Raw genomic sequence first — 17,834 nt, 5'->3', positions numbered from 1 at the left:
AGCACTGTTCTGCTCCCCCCAATTAATGATCAGCCCAGCGGGGTACTACTCACATATGTCAAGCACTGCCCTCCTCCTCTTTGTTGGGGGCCGCCGGCGATGGAACTCACTGTACGCCAGTGGTCTCCAACCTGCGGACCTCCAGTTGTTGCAAAACTACAACTCCCAGCATGGCTGTCCGGGCATGCTGGGAGTGGTAGTTTTGCAACAGCTGGAGGTCCACAGGTTGGAGACCACTGCTGTACGCTGTATCCCTATGCCCGGGCTGCAAAAGATACAGAAAATAAACTTTAACTTACCTACGTCGGCCACACGCTCTTCGTTGGGACTGGAACGTCGGACAGCCGTCAGCCTATCACCGGCTGCAGCGATGTCCCGCCCCGGCCAGTGCTAGGCTGAGCCCACTGTCATGTAAGAAGCCGGCCAGAGCTTCTTACATGACAGTGGGCTCAGCCTATCACTGGCCAGGGCGGGACATCGCACCGGCCGGTGATAGGCTGACGGCTGTCCACGTTCCCGTCCCCAGCATGTGGCCGATGTAGGTGAGTTACAGTTTATTTTCTTTATCTTTTGCAGCCCGGGCATAGGGATACAGCGTACAGCAGTGGTCTCAAACCTGCGGACCTCCAGCTGTTGCAAAACTACAACTCCCAGCATGCCCGGACAGCCGTTGGCTGTCCGGTCATGCTGGGAATTGTAGTTTTGCAACATCTGGAGGTCTGCAGGTTGGAGACCACTGGCGTACAGTATAGAGTTCCAGCGCCCGGCGGCCCCCAACAAAGAGGAGGAGGGCAGTGCTTGACATATGTGAGTAGTACCCCGCTGGGCTGATCATTAATTGGGGCCTCATAAAACTCAGCGGGAAAATTAAAACATTACAGGTCTGAAAATATGAGCTCAGGATGGTCAGGAAGGAGATAAGTCCCGTCCTGGCCTTTCCTGGTGCCCTCCCCCTGATGTAATGTCAGGGAGGGCCAGGTCCAATAGTTTTCTGTTTTGGCTCATACTGTGAGAGGCCATATTGATTCAAATGCCTTAAAGGGGTACTTCGATGGAAAACTTTTTTTTTTTTTTTTTTTTTTTTTAAATCAACTGGTGCCAGAAAGTTAAACAGATATGTAAATTACTTCTATTAAAAAAATCTTAATCCTTCCAGTACTTATTAGTGGCTGTATACTACAGAGGAAATTTTCTTTTCTTTTTGGATTTCTTTGCCGTCACGACCACAGTGCTCTCTGCTGACACCTCTGTTCATGTAAAGAACTGTCCAGAGCAGGAGAAAATCCCCATAACAAACATATGTTTGGACAGTGCTCTGGACAGTTCCTAAAATGGACAGAGGTGTCAGCAGAGAACACTGTGACAGAAAATAAATCCATAAAGAAAAGAATTTCCTCTGTAGTATACAGCCGCTAAAAAGTACTGGAAGGATTAAGAATTTTAAATAGAAGTCATTTACAAATCTGTTTAACTTTCTGGCACCAGTTGAGTTAAAAAAAAAAGTTTTCCACCGGAGTACCCCTTTAATAGGGCCATCTACAAGACATAACACCTCAGAGAAGTCATGTGTAAGCAATTTATCCCCTACACGCAGGATAGGGAATAAATGTCTGATCGCAGGGGGGGTCTGACTGCTGGGACAACCCTTGCCCGCAATCTCCCATACGGGGCCCCAACTTGGCCTCGGTTGAGCTGCTGTGTGTAATGATTAGCACACAGCAAGTCAGCTGGTACAAACACGCTCCCTCCCTTCACACAGCGTTCCTGTGTCTCCCCCTCTCCCATAGAGATAAATGGAGGGGGCGTGTTTATACCAGCTGACCTGCTGGGTACGAAACATGCTCTAGCAGCGAAGAGTCGGGGCCCCGTACGGGCATCTTCTTTAGGGTCTATTCACACGTACAGTATTCTGCGCAGATTTGATGCACAGGATTTCAAGCTGTGTTCAGTTTACAATGAAATCTGCAGCAGAAAATCCTGCGCGTCAAATCTGCACAGAATACTGTACGTGTGAATAGACCCTTAAAGTGTACCCGTCACATCCAACAACAAAACTTTTTTTTTTAAATATATCACTCAGTACCTAATCCTGACCGTGTACATCTATTTTTTATGTGTCCAGCACCTTTATTTTTTTTTATTACACTTTTAATTAAGCTCACTAGTCTGAATGCCTCTCAAAGGGAGGGGGCGTGGCCTCACTGTGCAGGTCTCCGCCCCCTCCCTCAGTATGCTGTCTGCTCCCATCTCCCCTAGCATTAGCAAAACTACAACTCCCAGCTTGTCCTCACTGACAGTAGCGGGACACAAGCTGACAGTGGGAGGATTTTTCCTGCGCTCACAGCTGTCAATCAAGGAAGTGTGTCCATGATGCATGGACACAGCAGGACTAGTATGTGTCCAAGCAGGCAGGGGGGGGGGGGGGGGGGGGCAGTTGTTTGACTGGCTTTTTCTGTATGAAATACTGAACATTTTCTAGTGAAAGCAATTGAAAATCCTATTGGTTATACATGCTTCACAACATATGAAAAGTTTTTGTATCTGACAGTGCCCATTTAAAGTATATTTAGATTATTTTGCTGAAGGCCTGATCTCTCTTACCCAGGATTTTCCAAACAGTGTGTCTCCGGCGGTTGCAAAACTACAACTCCCAGCATGCCCGGACAGCCTTCGGCTGTCCGGGCATGCTGGGAGTTGTAGTTTTGCAACCGCCGGAGACACACTGTTTGGAAAACTCTGTTCTAAACAACAAGGCAAGATCCAGTACAGTGGTAGAGACAGGCTCATGATGTCTTACCGATCCAGCACAGGCGATGTTAATACATCTACCATCAGCTTATTGTTATTCCCACCCAAATATAGGATGCGGCATTGATGCGGGGCTACCTGCACCCCTCCCACGTAATGCACGCTCCCAATATGGCTCCTACCCAGACTTACCAAGAAATTGTATTTGTGGTGCGGCCCGTATGGCCTGTAACATCTCCTTCACTCGAGTGTGTGGGCTCACTACCAGGAATGTCTGCCCATAAAACAATGGTAACAATTCCTGAAGGTGGGACTGGTCTAGAACCTTTCTGATAACCTGTGTGCAGATATATAAAAGGTTACGATCAACTAGTAAAGGTCTCAATCCCCACATCTCATTCTCGGAAGTATTTTTTATTTTTTTCTACCATTAATACCTGGAGAGGGAAAACCTTAATGTAGATCTCATGTTTGTGGAGTCTGTGTTTCAGGTGTAAAAAATCGTCAGCGCCAATGGCATTGCGCTGGAACACGGCCAACATCTTATTCTCCTGGATGATATTCTCCAGCTGAGAGCACAGAAACTTCTCCAGTAAGTTGTCCTAAAAGATAAAATATACATAAGTGAAAAACTGTTTATTTTTTTTATTTCTATGTACTATCAGATGCGGAGGGTGGATTACACAGCAGTACCAAAAACCTACTTATCTCTGTGCTGAGGTTTTAGTGTAACGTGGTAGTCACTTTGCAAAAAAAGAGCTATACATTCTATTACCTACAAATTAAAGGGGTATTCCAGGATAATATTTTTTTTTTTAGTCAGTGTAGTTCAGAATATAGTGTCTGTACCTGTGTTTGATGGCTGGTTTTACAATTCACCTGTGATGTTTTCCCCGATGTTTATTTTTAATAGCATACATAATGAGTCGTCTCAGGTTTTCCCAGGTTGCAGTGCGGCCCGAGAAATTACATCACTAGTCAGGTGTTAAAAAGGGAGCCTGTCTTTGCTTCAATGGATGGTGCAACTGCTGGGTGGGGGGGGGGGGGGGGGGAGGGAATAATTCTCCACAGGGCTGCAGCTGTACTGCAATGGGTGGGGTGTGTGGGAGGGAGATAAGTGATCTCACACTTACAAACGAGGGATCCTGGGACTTCTAGTTGGAGGGAGGGAACTCCAGCAGGAAATGGCCAGTTCACAAAAAGAAAGCAGCAGCGTTATGGTAATCTTACAACATAGCAATTTAGCTCCAAAACAAGCGCGGATCCTTCCTAAGCATGTCCATTACTGTCTGGCAGGTACGTACTAAAGTCACCTTATGGTGGATAACCCCTTAAAAGGGCACTGTCAGATATTAAAACTTTTTATATGTTGTACATCTTGGCAAAATAATAGTTTTTCTAATATACGTCTTAAAAAAAATAAAAAAAATAAAAATCACATTTTATTAAAGAAAAATGCCTTTGAAAATCCCACCACTAGGGATCCCCATACCTCTTAGGACACTGAGTCCAACAGCAGCATAAGCGTGTCCATGGGTCATGGACACAAGTATGGCTGATTGACAAGGCTGCAAGAGGAACATAGCTTGCTGTAACACAGAGTTTTACCAATCATGTTCCTCCAGCTGTTGCAAAACTACACCTCCAAGCATGCCTGGACAGTCAAAGGATGCCTGAACATGCTGGGAGTTGTAGTTTTGCAAAAGCTGTAGGCACACAGCTGAAAGCAACACTGCTGCAAAAAAGATTTATCCAAACACTATACCTCCAACTATTCCAAAACTACAAGTCCCAGCAATACAGGGCTGCCTAAGGATGACACACATGAATGAGATAGGAAGATGTAAGTTGTACACTCACCATATTGTCTTTGGTAGAGTACAGGCAATCTCCAATAATCATTGTGTGTGTGTGCGCGTTTACAGCAAAAATCCAGAGAAGAAAGAGTTAAAGAGCAGGGCTGCCAGGCTCCCGAGAGCAGCGAGTCAGCAGAGTGAGGAAGGGGGAGGAGTCATCACAGTGCAGGCAAGAGAAGGACACGCCCCCTCCCTTTGACAGGATGGAAAGCAGTTGTAATATGCAATTTTTTTGTGAAATATGGATGATAGATACATAAAAATTATCAGGGTGAGGTACTGAGTAACATACAACTGCTTTAACTGCTTTAACACTTTGTGTGTCAGCACACACTACTTCCTACCTGTCTCTTCTAGTAAATGATGTCGGGACAGATAGTACTGCCACTTCTAATGAATTATATAGGCTGTATTCTCTCTAATAGATTACATAGGCTAAGATAGTGCTGTCTCCCTGTCTCTCCTCATAAAATATGTCGGGACAGATAGTACTGCCTACCTGTCTCTTTTAATAAATTATATAGACACTAACAGTACTGCCTCCTTGTCTCTCCTAGTAAATGATGAAGGCACACACAGTATTTCCTGACACAGTTAGTACTGTCTACTTATCTGTCCTAATAACTGATGCCGGGACAGATAGTGCCGGCTACTTTTTTCTCCCAGTAACCAATATTGGGACAGATAATACTATCTCCATTTCTCTCCTAGTAACTGATGCTGAGACAGATAGAACTGTAGCCCTTTTTCTCTCCTGTTAACTTATGTTGGGACATATAGGCCCAGATTTATCAAAGAATGTCTACGGTAGAGCTATTTTCCCACATTCATTTGGGTGGTGGGTTTGACTAGCGTGCATCTTAATTATCAAGAAGGTGCAGCAGGATGATAAATTTTGCGCAGCTCTGCTGTGGTGGGAAAAGCTCTACCACATACACTTTTTTAGACACTTGTTAGGGAGGTAAGTAGACACTTTCCCGGGTCCTGAATTTGGCAGGTTAGGTGTTTTTACTTACTTTCACAGAGCTGCCGGGACATTTTTACTTGCATTTTAGACGCTACAATCAGATTTGATTGCGGTGTCTAAGGGGTTAAAGCCGGGCATCACCATGATCGGTGATGTCTGGCATTAGAGATGGGTCCTGGTGGCAGATAGCCGCCAGGACCACCCAGCTATGACCTGCGCTCGGCTCCTGAGCGTGTGTCATAGAAGGGGAGTGGGACGCTGTCATCCACAAGAGGTTAAAGGTTGAACTGTGGAAGGTAGAAGTGATTCTCACGCCTACTGGTAGGGGGTGTAGCTTTGTGCTTAAAAAAGTACCTTTGCGCACAAAATAGCGACTTTTGACAAAAGTCGCAAATGATAAATACGTGACCACTGCATGGTCAACAAGAAAAAGCTCTACAGGTAGGCAAAAAGAGTGATACTGTCGATATCAAAAGGCGCAGAAAAGTCTCAAAATATGCTGCTTGCGCCTGAACTGCGCCAAAACATATTAAAAAAAAATTATCTAAAAAGCAATGATAAATCTTCCCCATAGTACCGTCACCCAGTTTCTACAAGTAAATAAAGTACAAAGGTTTTGAATGTCACTTTAGTGAACGAACAGACCACTATAATGATTTTCTACATAAAATAAGGCAATCCTATACTGAGCTACAATGCACGACTTGAGGAACTGGAAATCTAGCTGAGCTTTCATCAATGCCTGTACTAGTCCTATCCGAGATGGAAAGCTGTTCTAAAGGGTTAGAAGATGGCTGCATTTTTTATATATAAAAAAAAAAAAAGAAAGAAAAAAATATTTTTTTCAAGCCAGTCCATGAGTTGTAAATGCGGCTCAGCTCAACTAAAGTCAGTAGGCTAAGATGCAATACCACACACAAACTGAGTAGAACCCCTTTAAAGAGGTACTCCGCTGCTCAGTGTTTGGAACAAACTACTCCGAATGCTGGAGCCGGCGCCAGGAGCTTGTGACGTCATAGCTCCGCCCCTCATGACATCAGGCCCCGCCCCCTCAATGCAAGTCTATGGGAGGGGGCCTCCAGCAGCGGAGTAACCCATTAAGGGTAGGGTCACACACAATGTATATGCATGGCCCCGCCTCCAAACCTCACTGAACATACAGGGCTGCGTATACGCTGTGTGTGACCCTACCCTAAATCAAAATCTTAAAGAGGTTTTCTAGGATTAGAAAGACAGAGCTGATTTTTGAAGAAAACAAAAACCAAATAACACACAACAGCACCACACTGGTCTTCAGCTTGTCTGAGGTATAACATCTCAATTCCAATGAAGTGAATAGAGCCAAGTTGTAATACCACACACCACCTGATGACAAGCGTGGTGCTGTTTTTGGAAGAAAGGGTTTTTGCAAGCTAAATATACCGATGGCCTATTCTGACAATGGGTCATCAATATCAGATCAATCACAGCTCAGCTTACAATTTACCAAAACCCTTTTAAAATGCGAGCTATGATTGGATGCTGTTGGACTGGTTGATATCAGACAGATTGATACATCTGGGTTATCGTGTAGTGGATGTCTTGGGTTACTGCAGCAAAGTGAATAGGAGCTGAGCTGCAGTAACCCAGTATGGCCACTACACAATGTATATAGCTGTCGCTTCCCTGGTGGTTCTCTATATATTCTCTATTCATTGTGTATTTGCCAAACAGATTGTACCGAAAAGATTCATTGTGTATTTGCCAAACATCAGGGCTGCCGGTGGCGGCACCCAGACATTATTGGCCTATCGTGAAGATAGGCCATCAATGAAAAATGTGATAATCTTTATTTGGTAACAAAAATCCACGGGATTATGGGTTCCTTTGGTAAAATACTTTTATTCAATTCAACGGATGGCATGGACAGAGACAATAAAAAAAAAAGATATAAAAATGTTTTTGTATAAAGTGTGTCATACACTAGAATCCAGAGCTGCCGACTGGCCTACCGTCCAGAGCTGCCGACTGGCCTACCGTCCAGAGCTGCCGACTGGCCTACCGTCCAGAGCTGCCGACTGGCCTACCGTCCAGAGCTGCCGACTGGCCTACCGTCCAGAGCTGCCGACTGGCCTACCGTCCAGAGCTGCCGACTGGCCTACCGTCCAGAGCTGCCGACTGGCCTACCGTCCAGAGCTGCCGACTGGCCTACCGTCCAGAGCTGCCGACTGGCCTACCGTCCAGAGCTGCCGACTGGCCTACCGTCCAGAGCTGCCGACTGGCCTACCGTCCAGAGCTGCCGACTGGCCTACCGTCCAGAGCTGCCGACTGGCCTACCGTCCAGAGCTGCCGACTGGCCTACCGTCCAGAGCTGCCGACTGGCCTACCGTCCAGAGCTGCCGACTGGCCTACCGTCCAGAGCTGCCGACTGGCCTACCGTCCAGAGCTGCCGACTGGCCTACCGTCCAGAGCTGCCGACTGGCCTACCGTCCAGAGCTGCCGACTGGCCTACCGTCCAGAGCTGCCGACTGGCCTACCGTCCAGAGCTGCCGACTGGCCTACCGTCCAGAGCTGCCGACTGGCCTACCGTCCAGAGCTGCCGACTGTCCTATCGTCCAGAGCTGCCGACTGTCCTATAGTCCAGAGAGAGTTACCGACTGTCCTATAATCCAGAGAGAGTTACCGACTGTCCTATAATCCAGAGAGAGTTACCGACTGTCCTATAATCCAGAGAGTTACCGACTGTCCTATAATCCAGAGTTACCGACTGTCCTATAATCCAGAGTTACCGACTGTCCTATAATCCAGAGTTACCGACTGTCCTATAATCCAGAGTTACCGACTGTCCTATAATCCAGAGTTACCGACTGTCCTATAATCCAGAGTTACCGACTGTCCTATAATCCAGAGTTACCGACTGTCCTATAATCCAGAGTTACCGACTGTCCTATAATCCAGAGTTACCGACTGTCCTATAATCCAGAGTTACCGACTGTCCCATAATCCAGAGTTACCGACTGTCCCATAATCCAGAGTTACCGACTGTCCCATAATCCAGAGTTACCGACTGTCCCATAATCCAGAGTTACCGACTGTCCCATAATCCAGAGTTACCGACTGTCCCATAATCCAGAGTTACCGACTGTCCCATAATCCAGAGTTACCGACTGTCCCATAATCCAGAGTTACCGACTGTCCCATAATCCAGAGTTCCTATAATCCAGAGTTACTGACTGTCCTATAATCCAAAGTTACTGACTGTCCTATGATACAGAGTTACCGACTGTCCTATAATCCAGAGTTACTGACTGTCCCATAATGCAGAGTTCCTATAATCCAGAGTTACTGACTGCCCTATAATCCAGAGTTATAATCCAGTCTTCCCAACAGCACAGACAGGAGTACAGTGGCTGTCCGGGCATGCTGGGAGTTGCAGTTTTGCAACAGCCGGAGGCCACAATGCAGTAGAGAAATAACACTGGATCTACCACCATTCACAGCAGAGATCAGACCCTGCCTGCAAAACAGCTCTGAAAACAGAGAATGCCGACCATCCTTTAATCCAGGGTTACCGACCGTCCTATAATCCAGAGTTACCGACCGTCCTATAAATTTTAAAATAAAAATCCCTAAATCCTGGACAGATCATTTGCCAGTTACGCCTTTCTTCCCAAGAGCACAGACGGGAGTACAGTGAAAGGTGATACCAATAGAGCAGTTTTTTCCAACCAGGGTGCCTCCAGCTGTTGCAAAACTACAACTCCCAGCATGCCCGGACAGCCAAAGGCTGTCCGGGCATGCTGGGAGTTGTAATTTTGCAACCGCCTGACGTCCCCTGGTTGGGACACAATGCAGTAGAGGGATAACACTGGATCCACCACCATTCACAGCAGAGATCAGACCCTGCCTGTAAAAGACCTCTGAAAACAGAGAATGCCCAGTAGCGCCTCCAATTCATCTGAATGGAAAAAGTCCTGTCTATTGTTGTCCATGGGTTCATCGCTGTTGACAAACTATTTCTTGTGCTGTTTTAACAATATTTGTTTTTGGGGGCATGATATGTCACTTTTTTTTATTGGGGCGCACCTGGCAGGGGCATCTGTGACTAGAGGTGCTGGAGGTTTACACTTTCATTGATCTCATCTCAGTATGAAAATGCTGGCAAAACGTCTGCAGACTGAAGCAGCTGTAGTCAAAAGTTAAAAAACTAGGGATCGACCGATATCGTTTTTTTAGGGCCGATACCGATAATCGGTGGAGGTTAGGGCCGATAGCCGATAACTTATACCGATATTCCGGTATAAGTTATTGGCTATTTATCCCCCCGCGACACCTCTGCAGATCATTGATTTAAAGCGGGTGCTTTAAATCAATGAACTGCAGTGGCTTTTGCGGTGCCAGAGACCGCCTCCGCCACCCGCTTCTCTCCCCCTGCCTGTCCAGGGGTCCCGAGTCCTATCGCCCCTGCCCCCACCGCCGCACCGCTCCGCACCCCCTACCGCCCCACCGCACTGCGTTGCACCCCCCACCGCACCGCCCCATTGCCTCCCCCATCCCCGGTTTTATAATTACCTGTTCCCGGAGTCCACTCTACATCTGGCTCCGGTGGCGTCCTCCAGAGCTGTCACTGTGCGCACTGACAGTGACGTCACGTCGCGTCACGTGACGTCACATCACTCGTCATTGCGCACAGCGTAACGCAGGACGCAGCAGGAGCCAGAAGTAGCGTGGACCCCGGGTAATTAGGCAATGGGGTCGGGGCGGTTCAGTGGGGGGTGCGGCGGGGGCGGGGCATTATCGGCAAGGTAATTGCCAATACCGATAATGCCCAAAATCGTGATAATCGGCCAAACCGATAATCGGTCGGTCCCTAGTTAAAACTTAACATGAGGGGCAAAAGAGCAAAAAAAAAAAAAAAAACACATCTTTGTGATGTCAAACTTTCATTCAGTTCAGCAATAATTTGAGGGGCTTCAGTTGACAAACTGCTCTTCTGTCCCTCGCATTAAGCTTTGACTTTCAACCACAGTTACTTCTGTCTGCACATGTTTTGCCAGTCTTTGTATACTGCGATGTAATCAGGAAAACAATAGCCCTAGACACACCCATCAACTTGGGTCACAAATGCCTCTACCAGGTGCACACCAAGAATCCTTCCCCTTTGGAACTCTGTCGGGTCTGACATCAAGCCCTTAAAACCCTTAAAAAAAAACAATTATAAATACAGATTTGTAGAATGGTGCAAGTAATAAAGTTGATCAACAGTGACATAAGCCATGTGTTCAACTTAAAGGGGTATTCCAGGATTTTTCTTTATTTGACTATGCTACAGGGGCTGTAAAGTTAGTGTAGTTCATAGTATAGTGTCTTTACCTGTGTGTGATGGTTTTCTAACAATTCTTCTGTGATTTTTCACTCCAATATTTATTTAACAGCATACAAAATGACCGTTGTCTCAGATTTTTCCCAGGTTGCAATGCGGCCGAGACCTGACTCACTAGTCAGCTGATGAGAGGGAGCCTGTCTGCTTCAATGGGTAAAGGGATCGCTTGGTGGGAGAGAGATCAATCTGCAACAGCTGTAGGCACCCTGATTGAAAATCACACTGATTTGAATGGATGCAGCTCATTTATGTTTCAATGGGTGGGGTGGCTGATGTGTGGGAGGGAGATGGAATTGTGGGATTTGTAGTCAAAAAAAGAAAAGTAAAACAGGAAATACCAGTTCACAAAAAGCTAGCCACAGTGTTCTGGTAATCTCACAACATAGCCATTTAGCCCCAAGACAAGCGCAGATCCTTCCTAAGCATGTCCATTACTGTCTGCCAGGTACGTACTAAAATCACCTTATGGCGGATAACCCATTTAAATATGTAAAAATAGGGCTGTTCTAGTTATTTTGTATAACCCCTGTATCTCCACTTGATCAGCATAACAAAAGCATTAAAGAAATGTAGCAATGAATCCATCCTAAAATGGTCTTTAAAGGGGTACTCCAGTGGTAAAACATTTTTTTTTAAATCAACTGGTGCCAAAAAGTTAAACATATTTGTAAATTACTTCTATTTAAAATATGTTATCCTTCCAGTACATATCAGCTGCTGTATAATACAGAGGATGTGGTGTAGTTCTTTTCTGTCTGACCACAGTGCTATCTGCTGACACCTCTGTCAATGTCAGGAACTGTCCAGAGTAAAGCAAATCCCCATAGCAAACCTCTCCTGCTCTGGAAAGTTCCTGACATGAACAGAGGTGTCAGCAGAGAGCACTGTGGTCAGACTGGAAAGAACCAAACAATATCCTCTGTAGTATACAGCAGCTGATAAGTACTGGAAGAATTAAGATCTTTAAATAGAAGTAATTAGCAAATCTGTTTAACTTTCTGGCACCAGTTGATTTAAAAAAAAAAATTGTTTTCCGCAGGAGTACCCCTTTAATGTTTTGCTTTATCCACATCTCATCATTACCTTGACCCCGTCATCTTTTTGGACCTTTGGTTTCACACAGCTTTCACTGACAGCTGGTTTGGGTGCAATGTATTCGGTAAGTGCCAAAATCTTCTGCCGCTCAAAATGAGTGGCCCTGTTGTGACGGGTGACAGCTTTGGAGCGATGGCGGACACACTGCAGGGATGGGAGCCAGGCTGAGGAAGAGGGAAAACAGGCAGACATGGTCAATACATCAAAGTACCCGAAAAAAGCATAAAAAGCAAAAAGAGAGAGAAAAAGGTTATCATAGCACGTCCAGCTTCACACTTTACCCCACAGAATGTACAGAAATATTAATTTTCACTATCAATTACTTTCATGGAGGAAAAAGGTCCCACAATATTGTTAGTTTACATAAGTTACAGTCCATAGTGGCACCAGCTATTTTGCACACTGACTGAAAAGTAAAATGCGTTCTAAAAGGGTCACGGTCATTTGGAAAAACTTTTGTCCAGACTATTTACTGCATTAGGGTACGTTCAGACGAGCGGATTTACATCGTATTTTACACTGCAGATCCGCTGCTGAAGGACCTCTGTATGGTGCCTTTACATGTGCCTCCGCGGAGCGGCAATACGCCGCTACGTGCAGACACACTGAAGCGATGTGTGTGTCGCCGTGCATGAGAGGTGTACTCGCACACATCACGACTGCTCCCCCTGCTCAATGAGCTAGGCCGAGAGCTGCTGCGAGGTGCGAGTATACTGCGCATGCGCGCAGCGACTCGCCCATCGCAGTGTGTCTGCTCATAGCGGCGTATTGCTGCTCCGAGCGGGCACATGTTAAGGCAGCATATAGAGGTCCTTCAGCGGCAGATCCGCAGCAAAATATGCGCGGAAAATCCGCTCAATTCACACCTGCGTATTTTCTACTGCAGATTGGCTGTAGCAGATTTTGCTACCCATTGGAGTAAATGGGCAGATCTGCAGCAAAAATATGCAGCAAAAATATTCGGTAAAAAAATTTTTGCTATTGCACTCCTTATGGAAAATAAAAAAATATTTCTAATGTACTTTGCTTAAAAAAATAATAATAATTTAATTGACTGCGCCTCCACTCTCTTCTGGCTTTAACCAGAGAGTCTAGATCTGACAACCTAGTCTGCTGTAAAAAGAAAATGTCGGCTTCAACACGGCCAAGAAAATCAAAGGCTGCAAATCTAGCCGTATTGATTAGACGGCTACACCCTTTACTTTTGTTTTCCCTTCTTTCCCCTCATCCCCTGAAGAAGAAGAGAAGGCTGTACCACTCTTAGATCTATCTTTTTTACTAAGATTGATCCATTTTATCCCTGCCTCCGTCCGGCCCCGGTCTAGCCCAGCCCTCCGAGGAAGGTGCCTCCATAGGACAGGGCCCAGTAACCCCCCCCCCCCTCGTTCCTTGTCCTTGAGGAGATGGTATCAAGGACGAGGAACCGGTTTGACAGGTCAATCAGAGAGGGAGCAGTCAGGCTTCCGTTTTGGACCTGTCCCGTAGTACAAGGAACAGAGGGCTCAGACCTCTTCTTTCTCCCTTTCCTTTTGCCTGTCTTTCTTTTTGGGCCTCTCCCCACTCTCCTCATCCACACCTTCAAAGTGGGAGGAATCGGAAGGGTCGGCCATATTACCTTCCTCTCTGTGCAGCCTCCTGATCTCCTCATCCAGCACGTTCTCCCCCAGGGGTTGAGCGGTTACAGGGCCAGCTTCAAGAGCAGAGACTGGAGTTACCCCCGTCACCTGGGCACTCTCCAGCTCCCTACTAATCCTACAATTTTCCTCCCGCCTTAGTTTGGCGGGGCCCTTTTTCCTCCTCACTAGCCCTGTTGCGCCCCCATCCCTGCCCATACCCTCCCCAGCCAAGGCAACTTCACAGCTCTCCCCGTCCGGAGCGGCCGCCACACGGGCGAAGGCACTGGGACAACGGATAAAAGGGGTTCTGAGGACACCGCACAGGTAGCACTGGATCTGTCTACAGGATACGGCCAGATGACCCACCACACAAAGCAAAGACCTACACAGTACAGACTGCGCTAAAATGGATGGACTGCCAGACCTTAGGCTGCCCCTGGTAGAAGACCTGGATCCTCTCACATCCAAAGAAGGCAGCTGACAGAATGTGGGCAACGGTACTCCCTGAACACTTGAGTTTGACGGAAAACGTCCAGGCCCCGGACCAGATCCCGTGCTCATCCAAGTTTTTTTTGGCCATGTCCATCACATCCCCATACCACCCGAGCCAGGTCATGATATCATAACAAGAAAGTGACTCGTTATGGGTCAAAACGGTCACCTTCTTATCAAGTTCTGAAGGGAAATCGCTTTTACGGCAAAATCCCGCCAGCCAGGCTCGCTCTTCGCCACTTCGAAGTTTGACCAGAAGAGTTCAAGACCCTCTGGTCGAACGAAACTGACGTCAAACTCAGAGGAACGGTAGGGGTGAATAAGGGCAAAGATGCCACTCGCCCTGAATTCCATCTGAAGGAGGAGCTCAACCACTTTAGTGCGAGGTGGGCACGCATCCTCGCCCCTCCAAATCAGACAGACCACATTCCTACGGTTATTGTCCTGCCCAGGTGCTGGGAGGGACCAGACCACCTGCCCATTCTGCTCTTGAAAAGCCCCCAAACCGTGCCTCTCTATCCAGAAAGACAGGTCAACCTCACCCCTCCCCTCTATGTAGAGCCTCCAGGAGGCGCTGTTGCAAATGGCCTCCAGAGACGGGGACCCCCCTGAACCCCCGGTAGCGACATTAGCATAGCTCCTAGGAGCAGTCAACCGGACCAGACCCAGAACCATTAATACCACCATTCACACCACTACTCCCATTATCTTTCTTCCCATTCATACCACTACTCCCAACATCTTTCACTCCACTGACACTCCTCTCATCCACAACACTACTACACCCATCATTCTCATATTCTGCACCCTTAGTATCCTGCTGGCTGGGACTTGTAAATCCCGGGCTGGCTGGGACTTGTAATATAGCCGGCTTTAGTAAAGTCCTTGGTGCAATCTTAGCTGCTGCTGGAGTCTATGCAGATGGTTCCTCCTCCATGGACGATGTCGCTTCCGGAGTCTGGAGATGCCCCACCAGGTGCACCCCAGCTCCTCCCACACTTTCTGACACGCAGGGAATCCCTGCAGTGCCAGCTTTGCCTGTCCACACGGGCTCTGCAGCGGATCCCGGCACCCAGACACTCTCCTCCCTCCCCCCCCCCACAGAGGAGTGCCCCGCAGCGCCCACAGAACATATAGTACTAGGAGGACCGCCCCCCCAAGCACACAGACCAACCACTTTCTACTCTCCACCACCGGCACCCAGACACTCACCCCCCCCCCCCCTCACAGGGGAGTGCCCCACAGTGCCGGTAATGCCCACAGCACTCATGAAACCGCCCCTGAGCACACGGACAAGCCACTCTCCTTCACCAGCATCTGGACACTCCTCCCCCCCCCCCCCCCCCCCCCCCACAGGGTAGTGCCCTGCAGTGCCAGTAACCTGTGCAGCACTTGAGGAACCGCTCCCCGAGCAGACAGCAGCATAGCTTGCCTCTGGTATTTGGACATGCCCCCCACCACCCTGGGGCGCTTCCGCAGCACCAGAGCTGCCCCCCACAAGTACAGGGTCTGGCAGCTTGGGGGGGGGGCAGCAGCCTGAACCAACTTCACAGCTGGCCCAGACTGCTGGAAAGGATGAAACACAAAGGACACAGGCCAGCATTTATCGTTGTAGTGTAAGTGAAGCATTTATCGTTGTAGTGTAAGTGAAGCATTTATCATTGTAGGTGTAAGTGAAGCATTTTTCTACACCTTTTTTGTGTGCTGGTAATGTGTAGGAGCACCAAATTTATTATATGGTCACAGAGCATTTGATTCATTTTGTACAGGTCACATTTCCTGAAGTTTCTCTCTTCAATCCACCAAAAATCAAAGCTAAGTCTGGGCTGGTGTAGTTTTAGAGACTTTTCAGTGGCTTCCATATCATGTGTATTGCCAAAAATCAGTGGATTGCAACTCAAAATCAGCAGAAATGTGTAAACCAAAAGGCACAAAAAAGGCGCAAATAAACGCTGCTTTTTTGTCTAAAGACAATGATAAATGTCGGCCACAGTTTCTTGTACTTTCTGCTTCTTCCTTTTATTCTTTACCAAATCATCTTGCCAAGATCCTCACCAAATGCTAAATCCTCCAAGCGGGTAGGCGACTCCTGCTGTATGATGGCTCTCAGCAAACCCCCACTGGCCGGGTCCTCCTCACCATCACTAGAAGGTAGCACCACTTGATATGTCTCAGGGTAGCTATCTTGGAGGGGCTGGGGGTCACATGCACTAGGGATGACATCCCCCTCACTCTCCACAGCTTCACCTTCACCTGACTCTCCGTCACCTTCCTCCCCTCCATCCTCCTCACTGCTATCCTCATGGCTGCACATGCTTGCATGTCTTTAAAAGGAAATCTGTCACCAGTGTCACCTGCACTAAGTGCAGGTGACACTGATGACAACGGTACTTACCTTGTCCCATTCCGTGCAGGGGATCTCCGGTAATCTTCTCCGTTAGCTTCAGCTCGGGGCCCGCATTGGGGCATGGACGGAGCTTAGCAGAGCTGGGTCCAGCTGCTAGAGAACAGCAGCGATGACGTTACTAAGCTCCGTCCTTGCCTCAAGCCGGGCCCGGAGCTGAAGCTATCGGAAACGATTTCCGGAGATCCCCGCCACGGAACGGGACAAGGTAAGTACCGTTGTCACCAGCACTACCTGTTGGTGCCGACAGGTTAGTGCAGGTGACAGATTTCCTTTAAACCTGTCATCCTTAGACAGTTTCTCTTTAAAGATCCCTGCACCCCCAGCAATGTTCCTTCTAGCCTCCTCAACCTCAGCCACCTCTATCTTCAGCGCACGCTCCTGAGCAGTGAACTTCTGCCTCTTACCTCCAGGGGCATGGTCAGCCTGGTAATTATGAAAACTTCAGGTCTTCCATCAGGCTCCTAAGTTTTCTGTCCAGTTCTTCATACTCCGCCATCTTGGCCTGGAACCGTGACCCATAAGTTGCCAGAGATTCCTTTGGACCCCGTATCCCCCATTGCTGGGGTTTCGGGGTAGCAGAAGGTCCGCTGCTCTTCACTGTAGCCTTGCGGCCTTCGGATTTGGAACATCTCACCCCAACCTTGGAACCGGCTGTAGACACTGTCTCTGAACCCCCCCCCCCCCCCCTCTCCTCGCCAGCCGGGAAGAAGATCATGAGAGGTACTCCTTAAAGTCAATGGGAATGACTTAGGTTGAGCGATAACCTGGGAGAGAGGCGCACTTCACCTGGCTGTGACTCGTGATCGTAGTGTTTCAGGACTGGAACGCGAAGCAATAAAAACATGTAAAAAGTTTTTCCAAAACAGTAAAGCAGATAGAGTGGACATTCCAATTCTTTCGCCAAAACTGCTTGAAAATGCATTGCTGTTTATAGAGACGACACATTTTCATGCACTTCCAGACAACCTGTGATTAAACACATCCCTTATCCTGTGTATACGGTTTTTTAAAACTAGATAACCCCTTTAAACGAGATGCCGGACACAAATGTCCTTCAGATGAATGTAGAACTGATGTCCGCCATTAACCCTTTAGATGCAGTGATCAATGCCGTTTGTGGCACCTACAGGGAAAATAGAGGTGTCGATAGGTTCACAGTAGCTAATCAGACCCCTGCAGTGCGATCGTGGGGGTTCGATGAGTTCAAATGGTGGCCAGAGGTCTTTCACCTTGCTCTGGCACGTAGGATGGCTGATCTTCTGGTGCAGGCCTGTACAAGTACCGGTCAGTA

The 17,834-nt window shown here is 47.7% G+C and overlaps 1 protein-coding gene across 1 annotated transcript in view; it reads right to left on the bottom strand.

Annotated features, from left to right (window-relative positions):
• Nucleotides 1-16,450, bottom strand: part of MRPL10 (mitochondrial ribosomal protein L10) — an 18,795-nt gene extending 2,345 nt beyond the window's left edge. Inside the window, exons 1-4 of the mRNA XM_056547675.1 lie at nt 16,192-16,450; nt 12,017-12,192; nt 3,186-3,350; nt 2,941-3,085 (exon numbers count right to left, since the gene is read on the bottom strand). Of these exons, the coding sequence (XP_056403650.1) occupies nt 2,941-3,085; nt 3,186-3,350; nt 12,017-12,192; nt 16,192-16,450 (745 nt within the window). The remainder of the gene's footprint in view (nt 1-2,940; nt 3,086-3,185; nt 3,351-12,016; nt 12,193-16,191) is intronic.
• Between the last annotated feature and the right edge of the window lie 1,384 nt (nt 16,451-17,834).

This window comes from Hyla sarda, chromosome 12, assembly GCF_029499605.1.
Source record: "Hyla sarda isolate aHylSar1 chromosome 12, aHylSar1.hap1, whole genome shotgun sequence".
In the NCBI taxonomy this organism is placed as follows: Eukaryota; Metazoa; Chordata; class Amphibia; order Anura; family Hylidae; genus Hyla; species Hyla sarda.
This window is presented reverse-complemented; position numbering and strand designations above follow the sequence as displayed.